At 48.9% G+C, this 13,162-nt stretch overlaps 1 protein-coding gene across 1 annotated transcript; it reads right to left on the bottom strand.

Annotated features, from left to right (window-relative positions):
- Window positions 1-230: 230 nt before the first annotated feature.
- GPKOW (G-patch domain and KOW motifs) lies at window positions 231-11,674 on the bottom strand. The gene is made up of 11 exons (XM_084788516.1): window positions 11,377-11,674; window positions 9,567-9,727; window positions 9,350-9,459; window positions 6,881-6,990; window positions 5,658-5,889; window positions 3,251-3,383; window positions 2,519-2,657; window positions 2,193-2,316; window positions 2,027-2,096; window positions 918-1,003; window positions 231-842 (listed from the first exon to the last, which is right to left on the bottom strand). The coding sequence occupies exons 1-11, from the start codon at window positions 11,544-11,546 to the stop codon at window positions 708-710; spliced, it is 1,470 nt and encodes a 489-aa protein (XP_084644642.1). The 5' UTR covers window positions 11,547-11,674; the 3' UTR covers window positions 231-707.
- Window positions 11,675-13,162: the final 1,488 nt, after the last annotated feature.

Below are 13,162 nucleotides of genomic sequence, written 5' to 3'. Positions count from 1 at the left end.
AACCCTGGGCAAGAATCCTTTATGACATGGGCATACGGGCTGGAGAGATGCTCAGTGGTTAAGAGTGCTTGCTGCTCTTCCAGAGGACCCAAGTTTGGTTCCCAGGCCCCATGTTGGGCAGCTTAAATTGCCTATACCTTCCAGGGGGACTCAACACTCATGGTCTCTGAAAAGCATTTGTACTCACAATCATAAACCCTCACACTGACACGCACACACACACAAACATATATAATTAAAAATACAATAAATCTTTATAAAAAAAAAAGAGCTATGGCCTTCAAAGGCCTTTCAAGATCCAAACTGAGGAAGCTGTTCTGAGATGCGGCACTGGAGATTTGTATAGTGTTTGTCTGGGGACAGAGTCCATAGTTTCTATGTTCTTAGAGCGAGCTCTATATTGAATGGGTAATTGAACTTGTCCTGCACCCTCAGCATGGAAATGAGGCTAAGAAATGAAGTATTTCCACCTCAGGCATCTCAGTTCCCACCTGCATTCGCAGCTCGAGAACTGGTTTTGATGTTATCTTTCCACTATTTAAAATGGTTTTCTACTATACTATAAATTTTGGTAAATAGCCTGGTCTATCTACTCAGGTCCCTGAACTTGCACTTCAAAGGAGAACAGAACAATCTCCCCATCTTCTCCATGGCATCTGCTATAGATTGCTATACAGCCAGTGACAGTCTGAGTGATGGTCCACATGTCAGTCTTCATCCGAGTCACTGGGGCCCACGTACTGGCAGATGGCGTCATAGTGGAGCTCCACCACCCGATTCTCTCTCCTAAGTTGTACCAAAGCCCGACTCTGCATTCTGTCCCGACTCAGAAGAAGTCCCACCTGAGGAGGGATGGGATAGAGTCAGCCCGGCTCCTCAGTGCTCCCCAGACTCTCGTTGCCAGGCATGGCACTCACCTTTCCAGCATGTGGTCCCAGCACCACCATCACTCGGTGGCCCTCTCCCTTGGGAACCAGGGTCTCCAGCATGTTTTCTCTCACACCTGCAGATGAGGGCAAGGGGAATGAGGCCACGTCCTGTCAGGAGGCTGTCCTAGACCCTGAGTGGATAGATGGAGTCCTATTCTACCTATTTCACAGGTCTAGGAGGCCACAGAAGTAACCGCCGCACAGGAGCAGTTTCCCACAGAACTGTTTACTCGGCATGTTCTTAGCCTGCCCTGCAGAGTGAGCTCAGCACACTCCTTCCTGTAAACGGAGCAGTTTTGGCGGGGACAGATAGTCATTTTCATGCTAACTGACATAGAAAATAGATAGGGCTTAGGTAATCCCTCTCAAGGAACTATCTGCTCTCAAAGAGCCTTGCAAAGAGCCTGAATCCAGCCGGGCGTGGTGGCGCACGCCTTTTAATCCCAGCACTCAGGAGGCAGAGGCAGGCAGATCGCTGTGAGTTCGAGGCCAGCCTGGTCTACAAAGCGAGTCCAGGACAGCCAAGGCTACACAGAGAAACCCTGTCTCAAAAAAACAAAACAAAACAAAGACCCTGAACCCTGCCAACTTCCTAGCTCTTGGCCTCAGGTACCACTCTTTTCTTTCAGTTTTGTTATTTTGTTGTTTGATTGTTTTTGAGACAGGGTTTCTCTGTGTAGCCCTGGCTGTCCTGGACTCGCTTTGTAGACCAGGCTGGCCTTGAACTCACAGTGATCCGCCTGCCTCTGCCTCTTCAGTGCTGGGATTAGTTTTGAGCCACCATGTGGTTGCTGGGAATTGAACTTGATTGAGTCCTCTGGAAGAGACCCTTTCTTTTTTTTTTTTTAAACATTTATTTATTTATTTATTACTATGTACACAGTGCTCTGCCTCCATGTACACCTGCAGGCCAGAAGAGGGTATCAGATCACATTATAGATGGTTGTGAGGCACCATGTGGTTGCTGGGAATTGAACTCAGGACCTCTGGAACAGCAGGCAGTGCTCTTAACCTCTGAGCCATCTCTCCAGCCCCGAGACCCTTTCCTTATCATCCTCTAGGACAGGGACATCCCAGGTACAGTGGCCCACACTTACCTTCCAGAACTCGGCCTTCATCTGTCCGACATACACAAGTATCTGGGCTCAGGACATCTTCAATTGTCATCTAGAGAGATGAGCAGGAGGAAGTACGATGTTAGAAAGTTAAAGAGCCCAGTCCCTAGGTGAGGAAGGGGACTGACTCAGGCTGTGGGCTTCATACCTTGGTGTTGTAATAGCGGCCACCCTTGTGCACTTTGTCAATGAAGCGCACACGTAAGTCCCTGTGCAGCCAGTGCTTGTTCTTCGGGGCCGCTTTCTCACTCTTGGCCACAGGTCCATCCTGTCTGTGGAGAAAGCCAGCACCTGGTTTAGCTTTTGTCGCAGCCATGTTGCAGCCAGCCTATCGTTAAAAGCCATGCTGTAAAACCCACCCCTACTCATGTTTCCAACTCTTTCTATACCCCACCTTGTCTTGGAAGTTTCCCTGACTGCTTGAGCCACCCACACGTTGCCTTCTTCTGCAAGGCCAGAGGCCCAGGCTCCTACCGGTCTGGAGGGTGTTCCCGCTTCCTCTCTGAATCCTTGTGCCTCTTCTTTGAGTCCTCCTGATTCTGGAGGGCCTTCAGTGACAAGGCTGTTCCACTTGTTCTGTTGTGCTGCTCTGTGGAAGTTTTGCTCCCGTGCCCTGTTTAAGGGGGCATAGGGAGAGCAGGAAGAAAGGCTCGCTGTCTCACTGGCATTTCCTCTCAAGGGCCACTGTCCTGCCAAAGGCCCCATTCCCTCTCCACCTCCTTCAGGAAGTTCCTCTCAACCACCCAGCCACAGTGGAGACGCCCGAGCCAACAGCCTAGCGTTCCTAACAGAGTGGAAGAGCTGCCCCCCCACCACAACCACTACGGCTCTGTCTGCCTCTCCTTTGCTCACACCCCAACCCTACTCTCATATTTCACAAAGGAGAGACCATCACCTCAGGACCTCCTGGGGGTGGGAACTGGTTTCCAGCCCCATTTCTTGCTGCTTACAGAGGATGAAGATGGGGAGGGTATTAGATCAGGCTAGGTGAGGCAAGGCATGGCTCCTTGCTGGAGCCCACTCAGCATTGTCAAGGCTCTGGATTCTAACCTTAGCACCACCAAACACAAAAATGAATAAACCCCTCTTGCCCCTTCTCATCCCTGACCTCTGACTGGGAGTCACACACAGCCCGTCCTCCCTACAGATCTGGAGAGAGCCTGCCTGTCGCCATGCTTCTCGAAGTCTCCAGCTAGAGGATCTCACCTGGCTGTGAGGCGTGGCTGTCGAACTCCTTCTGGGAAACAGGCCGCAGGCAATACTCACTAACAGTCACAACACAGTTGCCTGCCGCCAGCCGAACCATGGCCCGGACATTGTCAGGATCAAGGCCTTCTATCTAAGGAGGAGGTAGGGATAAGGCAGAGGGTGAATGGCTGCCACTGCTAGGCCCCAAATGTCCTGCCTCCAACAGGTTTGACCTCCTTCTGTCTCTCCCACGCTCACCACGCTGTGACCTTTTCATTTGTTTTGCTTTGCTTTTGAATAGTTCTCAGCTACGTAATCCTGGCTGGCCTCTAACTCAAGAGATCCACCAGTCTCTGAGTGCTGTGATTCAAGTTGTACACCACCACGCCCAAATGCATGATGGCTAGGACGGTGCATGGTACTTTTGTCTCCTCTCCTAAACAATGACTCCTGAAAAGTGGGACCGCGCACTGTGTTCGTGTGCCTCCCTTAGCCACATGTAAAATGAAGACCTGTGTATATATGTATTGTACATACATGTACTTACTGTTTGTATGGCGTGTGCATGTGTATGGAGGACTGAAGTCGACATCAGGTGTCTTCCTTGAATGTTTATCACTGTTTACTTTTTCCTCCCCATGCCCTTTTTTTTTTTTTTTAACAGACAGGGTTTCTCTGTGTAGCCCTGGCTGCCCTGGACTCGCTTTGTAGACTAGGCTGGCCTTGAACTCACAGGGATCTGCCTGGCTCTGCCTCCCGAGTGCTGGATTTAAAGGTGTGCGCCACCACACCTGGCTTCCTTTTTTTTTTTTTTTTTTTTTTTGCTTTTTAGAGACTTTGTAGCTAGCCCTGGTTGGCCTGGAACTCACTATATTACCAGGCCAGCTTTAAAGTTACAGAGATCTGCCTTAATTCTTTGAAATTTTAATTTATGTGTGCACGTATTTTGCCTGCATGTATGTCTTGGCACACCATGTCATGTACATGCCTGGTACGTGCGGAGCCCAGGAGAGGGTGCTGATGTCCTGGGACTGGAGTTGCACAGCTGTGAGCTGCAATGCAGATGTTGGAAATTGAACTCAGGTCCTTTAGAAGAGCAGCCAGTATTCTTAACCGCTGAGCCATCTCTCCAGCCCCCAGCATCTTTTTTAGAGACAGTGATCCTGGAGCTCATTGATTCAGCTATGCTGGCTGTCCAATGAGCTCCAGAGATCTGCCTAGAGTCTCTACTGCCCGGTTCTGGGTTACAGATGTATCTGTGTCCAGCTTTTATGTGACTGCTAGGGATCCAAACTCATGTCCTCATGCTTGCACACTAGTCAGTCACTTTATACCCAGAGACATCTCCCTGGATCTCAGTTTTTTCAAGATAGGGTCCAGGCTAGACCTAATATTTGTCATATAGCCCAGGCTGGCTTTAAACTTGCAGCAAGTTTCCTGTTTGAGCTTCCTAGGTACTAGGAAGTTTTGTGGAAGTTGTGGGATGTGGCATTTTCTCCCTTTTGGTTGATAACTGAGGCTCAAAAAGGCCCTGCAAACCATTTTGGAGCACCCACTGAAGCAGGGAGCCAGGCAGGCCTGCAGGACTAGGACTTAGAGGGCAGGAGAGACAGCTTAGCAGTTAAGACAAATATCGCTCTAGCAGACCTGAGCTTGGTTCCCAGCACCCATACCAGAGAGCTCACAACTACTAGAAAGAGATTCTCTGTGTAGCCTTGGCTGTGCTGGACTCGCTTTGTAGATCAGGCTGGCCTTGAACTCACAGCGATCCGCCTGCCTCTGCCTCCCAAGTGCTGAGATTAAAGGCGTGAGTCACCATTGCCCGGCTAATTCTGATATTCTCAGAAGCATGCCAGAATAAATGGAGGAAAACTAAACCAGAAAAGCTCCTTTTTAAAAACAAAACAAAACAAAACACAACAGGGTTTCTCTGTATAATAGCCTTGGCTGTCCTGGACTCACTTTGTAGACCAGGTTGGCCTTAAACTCTCAGAGATCTGCCTGCCTCTGCCTCTCTGAGTGCTGGGATGTGTGTGCCATTGTACCAGGTTAGAAAAGCTCTTAAATAAAACTGCCAGAGAGTGTTAAAAAAAAAAACACCAACTTTTTTTTGCTATGTTTCTGTGTCTGCATGTACATAAAGGCTCAAAGTTGGTATCAGGTGTCTTCCTCGATGGCTCTGCCCTGGAGCTGGCCAGTCCAGCCTTCTCTAGCAGCTGGATTGCTCTGGGGACTTTATCACTTCCTCCTGAATACTGGAACTAGGTAAACCAAGCAGGTCTTGAATTTGTCATCTCCCTGCCTCAATTTCTGGAGTGTTGGGATTACAGGCATGTACCAGCTCCTGGCTTGACTGGCAGCCTTTCTGGCCTTCAAATTCGTCTCCCCTGCTACCTGACATGGCTTTGGGAATGTGGTTTCTTACCTTCCCATAGAGGCCCCGGTGAGGGCCCGAAAGGACGAGCACAGCTCCTCCAGGCACCAACCCTTGCGGCTGGTCTTCCTTCTCTCGGCCCCCACGCTTCTTCTTCTCTCGGTCCCCATGTGGTCTTGGCGGGTGGTGAGAGGCACTGGAGGCCAAGGCCTGGGCTTCCATCAGGTTGGCACCCAGCCCTAAGCCCTTGGGTCTTAGAGAGTTGATCCTGGGCTTCACTACCCTGCAGAGAAGATCACAGGCTTATGCGGGTACAAATCTTCAGCACACCCTGCCGGCATGCAAGCCCACCTCCGAAATACTTAGTTTAAATGTCTTTATTTACTTGTGTATGCTTATGCACCGCGATGCACATGTGAAAACCGGAGGCTGACTTGTGGGAGTCTACTCTCTCTCAACCACACGAATCCTGAGGTCGACAGGTTTACAGGCCCTCACCTGCCCAGCCATCACCAGCTCCACATCTAGATTTAGACTACCATTTCTAATATCGTTTTTCTGAGCTATAAAAATGCCGTTTTCTTTTCTTGTGGTGCTAGGGGTCGAATATAAGGCCTCAATGCATACTCTACCACTGAGTTACACTTTTAACCCCCTCACCCCCCATAGCAATTTCATTTCTTTCAACTGCACTAACTTGTCTATGTACTAGCTATTGTATCCTATCCATAAGTGCCAAAGGTAGGTCCATATAAACAAATATACCAATATCTTCACAGAAGAAACCCTATGATCTGTGACAGAGCAAGGAGAACAGCACAGAATGTCAAATACCAATCACAACCATATCTGGGTACCAAAGGACTCTGGAATTCTTTGAGATTTACAAGTGCAAAGGGATTTTGCTTTGGAGTTCTAGGGATGGAACTCTGGACCTTTCACATGCTAGGCAAGCCTGTATCACAGGGCTACACACCAGCCCAACAAAGGGATTATCAGTCTATGAAATAAGAGTCAAGATGCTTAGTTTCTCCTTACTAGGGACTAAACCCTACCACTTAACCCTTGCAACAAGCCTGTGAGGTCAGTACTACCGCCTGCATTCTTTTGCAATAACAAGGCTTGAACCTACGGTCAGTGGTTTAAAACCAGAGTTTGAAAGAGTACTGGGCCACTACTGAGCTGGTGAGGAGGATAATGTCGTCCCTCACCACCTGGATGGTTCTAGGGGTCCTGTTTATAGCCACAGTCCCCCCCATCCCCCCCAAACTCACTGACTGAAAGTATTGCCGATGCCCTTGTCCGGTTTCCATCCCATGCCCTGCAGCAAGGCCAGCGCGTAGGCCTCCACAGGGACTGTCTCATAGTCGGCTTCCTCTGGCACCTATTGGTCAGGCAGGAGAAGGAAGTCAGGCTTCGCTTGGGATGGGCCCTCTGTCTGCAGGACATGTGCTGCCAGCCACGCCGTGACTTTCTACAGCGGTGACTTCTTCTCTCACCGCTCCTCACTTTGCTCCTCTACCCCTCCGTTCTTCAATAACAACAAAACCCTTTGAGACTGATCTTCCTCTCTGTGTGTGAGTGCTTTGCTCACATACATGCATGGCTGCCATGCGTGCTGTGCCTGCTTTCAGTAGAGGCCAGAAGCAAGTGCTGGCTGCCCTGAAAGAATGTGAGCCTTGTGGGTGCTGGGATGGAAGCCAGGCTCTCTCCAGGAGCAACAAGTGCTCTGAACTGAGCCATTGCTATAGGACCCCCGCTCCCCAGTGTTTGTTGGAGACAGGATCTCACTATGTAGTTCTGGCTGTCCTGGACCTCTCTATGTTTACCAGACAGGCTAGCATCAAAGTCACAGCGCTCTGCCTGCCTCTGCCTCTTAAGTACTGAGATTAAAGGTGTGCGCCACCACTGCACCCAGATTCAACAAGTATTTATAAAGAACCTATTATAGAGACAGCATAGTGGTCAAGAGGCATGGTGCACATACAAACATGTAGGCAAAAGTCATACACATGAAATAAAAATAAACATGCCTTAATTTTTTTTAAAAGAACCTATTCTGTGGAGAATGCTATTCTGTATTTTAGGTGCTGAAAGCAAGGAACTAATAAAATAGAAAACCTCGGTGGGGCTTATGTTCTAACTGTCAAGGCATATAATGTATCAGGTCCTGAAAAAACACGACATAGCAGGTGATGATACATTTTATAAAGAAAAATAAAGCACTACTGTGCCCAGGGGCACTGTCCAGTAGTCCCAGCCATGTATGAGGTGAGTGTAACTTCAACCCAAGAACAACAAACCAGCCTGGGCAACATGGGGAGACTGCCATCTTAAAATCAAAACCAAAAAACTGCCTAAAGGAGTGGCAAAGAGAGCGGGGTTCCACTGATACGACATTTAATCGGGTAAATGAGAGAGGGGATGAGAAGAAGAGCGCTCCAAACAGCCTCAGGTGGAAAAAGAAAGGCTCACTGGGCCAGGAGGCACACGCCATATTTGGGGAGTTGGACAGCATATACCCATCAGCTCAAGGCCAGCCACAGCTACACAGTGAGAGCCTGTCTCAAAACAAAACCAACCAACTAACCAACCAAGGCCTAGGGGTAAGGTAAGACTTTGCATATATGATAAGCACCATGAAAATCAACATGATTGAAATGGAGAGGTGGAAGCAGAGATGGTAAGAAATTAATGAGGAGCCATGGTGGCGCACGCCTATAATCCCAACACTCAAGAGGGGCAGGTGGATCGCTGTGAGTTCGAGGCCAGCCCGGTCTACAGAGTGAGTCCAGGGCAGCCAGGGCTACACAGAGAAACCCTGTCTCGAAAAACCAAATCCGACCAACCAACCAAAGGGAGCACCCACTCTGATCTTCCTTCTCTCACCAGCTCCTAAGCATGCTTCCAGGCCTCGCTCCTGCCACTTCCATCAGGGCCCTTCCCACCTGTTTGCTTTCCTCCTCAGCCTCACTTACTAGTCATTTTGGGGTATGGCAGCCAGCGGGGCCCTGGTTACAACCTCTGTCTGCTCATGATTTCCCCCCCAAGTCCATCCCGCCCCGCTCCATGGCTCAGAAGGGCCCTTTTGATCTGGCCCCCAAGGCAAGACCCCTCATTCATTCCAATCCAATAATACCGGCTTCTTTCATTCTTTTTTTCTCCCCCCACAGCAGATAGGGTTTCTCTGTGTAGCCTTGGCTGTTCTAGCTTTGTAGACCAGACTGGCCTCGAACTCACAGAGATCCACCTGCCTCCCGAGTGCTAGGACCACGACCAGCTAATGCTGGTTTCATTGGTGTTCATCAAGCACTGCAGGCTAAAAAAGAACAAAGAAAGGAAGAAAGAAGAAAAGAGGAAACAAACAAATGTGGCTCCAAATACTGTGCAGCCTTATAGCATTTGTACTTCCCATCTACTTCATTGTCCACCTCATTCAGATAATCCCAGAATTCAAGCACTTTAAAAAAAAACCACACATTCAAAGCCGGGCGTGGTGGCGCATGCCTTTAATCCCAGCACTCGGGAGGCAGAGGCAGGCGGATCGCTGTGAGTTCGAGGCCAGCCTGGTCTACAAAGCGAGTCCAGGACAGCCAAGGCTACACAGAGAAACCCTGTCTCGAAAAACCAAAAAAACAAAACAAAACAAAAAAACACATCCACGCGGTCCCTGCTATGTGCAAGGCGGCGAGGAAGACAGGGGACAGGGAATGGTGCGGGAGGGAGGCAAAGGGTCAGCTCACTGGCTCAGCCTGGGCATCGCTGTCTGTTCCTTCCCCTTTCTGCATCATGGGGATAGTGAGCGTGGGGTCAACACCTGCATTCTCCCTCTCCTCCAGTGACTTCTTGGATTCTAAGGAAGAATGGGAGGAATCAATGAGGCCACACCCTCTCCTTCCAACAGCTTTCCCTTCTAGCCGCACTGGGGCACAGCAAAGGGGGGGAGGAGACTTCACTTACCCTCAATGAGTTCCTTCACAGCCAGGGACAACACACCATCGGACATCAACCCAGTGCTACTTTCTGAGGATGGCTTAGGGTTCTTGGACAGTGGTTGTCTTCGAGAGCCATCCTGAATCAATGGGATGGCCAGTTCCTTCGGGGCTTCTGTGGGGTTCACACTGATGTGGATAGAGCAAAAAGGTTGAGAAAGTAGTCATATTAGAAAGTAGACCCGGGTGTGCTGGAGCACGCCTGTAATCCCAGCACTCAGGGAGGCAGAGGCAGGCGGATCTCTGTGAGTTCGAGGCCAGCCTGGTCTACAAAGTGAGTCTAGGACAGCCAAGGCTACACAGAGAGACCATGTCTCAAAAAAAAAAAACAAAACAAAACCAAAAAACAAAAAAACAAAGTAAGTAGAACTATCAGCCAGGCAGTGGTAGCACAGGCCTGTAATCCCAGCCCTTGGGAGGCAAACGCAGGTGGGATCTCTGAGTTCAAGGCCAGCCTGGTCTACAGACTGTGTGCCAGGACAGCCAGGGCCACACAGAGAAACCCTGCCTCAAACAAACAAACAAACAACAAATAGATATCAAGAAAGAAAGAATAGAACTGGGCTGGTGGTGCACGCCTTTAATTCCAGCTCTTGGGAGGCAGAGGCAGGTGGATCCCTGTGAGTTCGAGGCCAGCCTGGTCTACAATGCCAAGGACAGCCAGGGATACATACAGAGAAACTCTTTCTTGAAAATCCAAAACAAAAAAACCAAACACCTACCCCCCCCCAAAAAAAGAATAAATATCAATGTCTGTCACTATGAACCACGCATGTCCCACAGGTTATTTTTCACAGGTCCCCCCATTTTGGTTTTTTTTTTGTGGGGGGGCACTATCTCACAATGTAGCCCAGGCTGGTGTTCTAACCTCTCAGTCCTCTTGGTGCAACCTCCTAGTGCTGGAATGACAAACACTAATTCTCTCTCTTCCGGTCCCGAGCTGTAAATGTCTCCTGTGAATCACTCATAGATTCTCCACCAGAATGCCCTAAAATCACCATCTTTATTCCAGATTCTCCCCAGCTCCAAGGTGGCAAACTGCCTTCTGGACAGCCAGCTTCTGTAAGTCCCGCATTCAGGCTGCCTTTCTTAATTATACTGATGATGGCCTCCCTAGAGCTGAATTTGCCTTTCTCCAAATTGGAGATAACTCCACCATTTCAGTTGAGACACAGAGTCCTGACATTCTGCCTCCTTTCTGTGTCTCAAAAAACAAACAAACAAACAAACAAACAAACAAAAAACCGCACAAGTCCTCAAGTCCCAGCGACTTTCTCTCTGAGGAATCTGTACCTCTGGTCATTAGACCATTTCACCCACATCTCTGACAAACCTCCCTCTTCTTGCCCTCATTTTTTCTTCCTGCTTATTATGATTTTTTAAATATAGGCTCTCATATAGCCCCGGCTAGCGTTCTACTTTTGATCCGCCTGCACCAGCCTCCCAGAAGTTCCCATTATAGGCATTAGCCGCCACTCTTCGATACCTCCATAAATTTTTTCTTTTGGTTTTTTTTGAGACAGGGTCTCTCTGTGTAGCCTTGGCTGTCCTGGACTCGCTTTGTAGACCGGGCTGGCCTCGAACTCACAGAGACCCGCCTGCCTCTGTCTCCCGAGTGCTGGGATTCAAGGAGTGCGCCACCACCGCCCGGCTTCCTCCATAAATTTCCTGAGGCTGTGTTTCAGGCTTTCCAGGCCACTGTCATCAGGACAAACTACTGCCCTCCCGCTTACTCTCACCGCACCGATTTCCAAAACATGAAAGACCCGGCGTGTCACCTATGCAGCTCTCTCCCTTCCACGCTCTTCAGGAAATCTTTCTGCTCTGAGACCGGTCCTTCGCTGTCTCTGGGGTCTGCTAGTCGCCTCCGGGAGGACGTGCGAGTGAAACAGAAAGAAATCGGGGCTGTTGACGCGCCAGCCGGCTTCACATTTTCTGGGTCCGCCATCTTGTCTCGATTCCCAGGGAAACGCACTGCTTGCTGGGAAGTTTAGTTTAGTTCAAGTCGCTAGGGGCGGGCCAAGGAGCGCAAGAACAACCTATCCCATAAAGCAATGCCTCAAGGACAGGCGCCTTGAAGACGTGGGAAACCACTTAACCCGCCTTTAACGTCATCAGAACGTGCCGCACCAAGCATTCTGGGAAATGCAGTTCTCAGTGATATACCAATGAAGGAAGGATTGATTCGGTTCTTCCTAGGTATTCAAACCTTTTAGATTCAGTTCTGGGGATCCGATACCCTCTTCCGACCTCCGCAGGCACCATGCTCGCACGCGATGCACATACATAAACGCAGACAAAATGTTTATATACACAAAATAAAATAAAAGTTGTTTGACAAGTGCGTAATAAGCATTCACAATGTGTGACTTACTGTGCATTACTGATGTAGGAAGTGTCCCTAAGGTGAAAAATCAGGACTGTGCCATGGATGTGGTTCAATTTGCAGTGCTGGTAATTTTACTTGACTTAGGGCCTTGCCTAGGCAAGCATTGTACCACTAAAATCTATTCCTTTAATTTCTTTTTTCTTTTTTGTTGTTTTTGTGTTTCAAGACCACGTTTCTTTGTGTAACTATCTACTCTTTCAAATTCCTACTCCGCTTTTTAGACAAGATCTCCTTGTAAGCTCTGAGTAGACGAGAACTCACAAAAATTTGCCTGCTTCTGCCTCCCTCCTATGTGCTGGGATTAAAGGCATGTGCCACCACTCCCAGCTAACACTACGCTTTTTTTTCTTTTTTTCTTTTTGTTTTTCGAGACAGGGTTTCTCTGTGTAGCCTTGGCTGTCCTGGACTCACTTTGTAGACCAGGCTGGCCTCGAACTTACAGTGATCCACCTGCCTCTGCCTCTTGAGTGCTGGCATTAAATAGTGTGTTCTTTAAAATAACTGAGCTATGCCGGGCATGGTGGCACACGCCTTTAATACCAGCACTCGGGAGGCAGAGACAGGTGGATCTCTGTGAATTCGAGGCCAGCCTGGTCTAGAAAGAGAGTCCAGGACAGCCAAGGGTAAACCAAGAAACCATGACTTGAAGAAGGAAAAAAAAAAAAAAAGAACATAATGTCAATATGCGTTGGTATGATGACTTCTTTATTTTTTTATTTTTATTTTTGGTTTTTCGAGACAGGGTTTCTCTGTGTAGCCTTGGCTGTCCTGGACTCACGTGGTAGACCAGGCTGGCCTCGAACTCAGAGATCCTCCTGCCTCTGCCTCCCTAGTGCTGGTATTTAAGGCGTGAGCCACCATGCCTGGCTGATGACTTCTTATAATTAGTCTGAGGTTATGAGTTTGGGATAAGAATTTCAGAGATGGGGCTGGAGAGACTGTTAAGTGGTTGAGAGCACTTGTTGCTCTCACAGAGGACGAGGTTCAATTCCCAGCACCACACGGTGACTCATAAGCATCCTAATTCCAATTCTAGGAGATACAATGTCCTCTTCTGAGCTCCACTAGCTCCAGACGCATACATGGTACACGTGCATACTAATTACACATATAAAATTAAATTTTAAAAGAATTTCACTAGCTGGGCAGTGGTGGCACACACCCTTAATCCCAGC

This window comes from Acomys minous, assembly GCF_964271855.1.
Source record: "Acomys minous genome assembly, chromosome: 7".
In the NCBI taxonomy this organism is placed as follows: Eukaryota; Metazoa; Chordata; class Mammalia; order Rodentia; family Muridae; genus Acomys; species Acomys minous.
The sequence above is the reverse complement of the archived record's forward strand: the minus strand, read 5'-3'. Positions and strand labels throughout refer to the sequence as shown.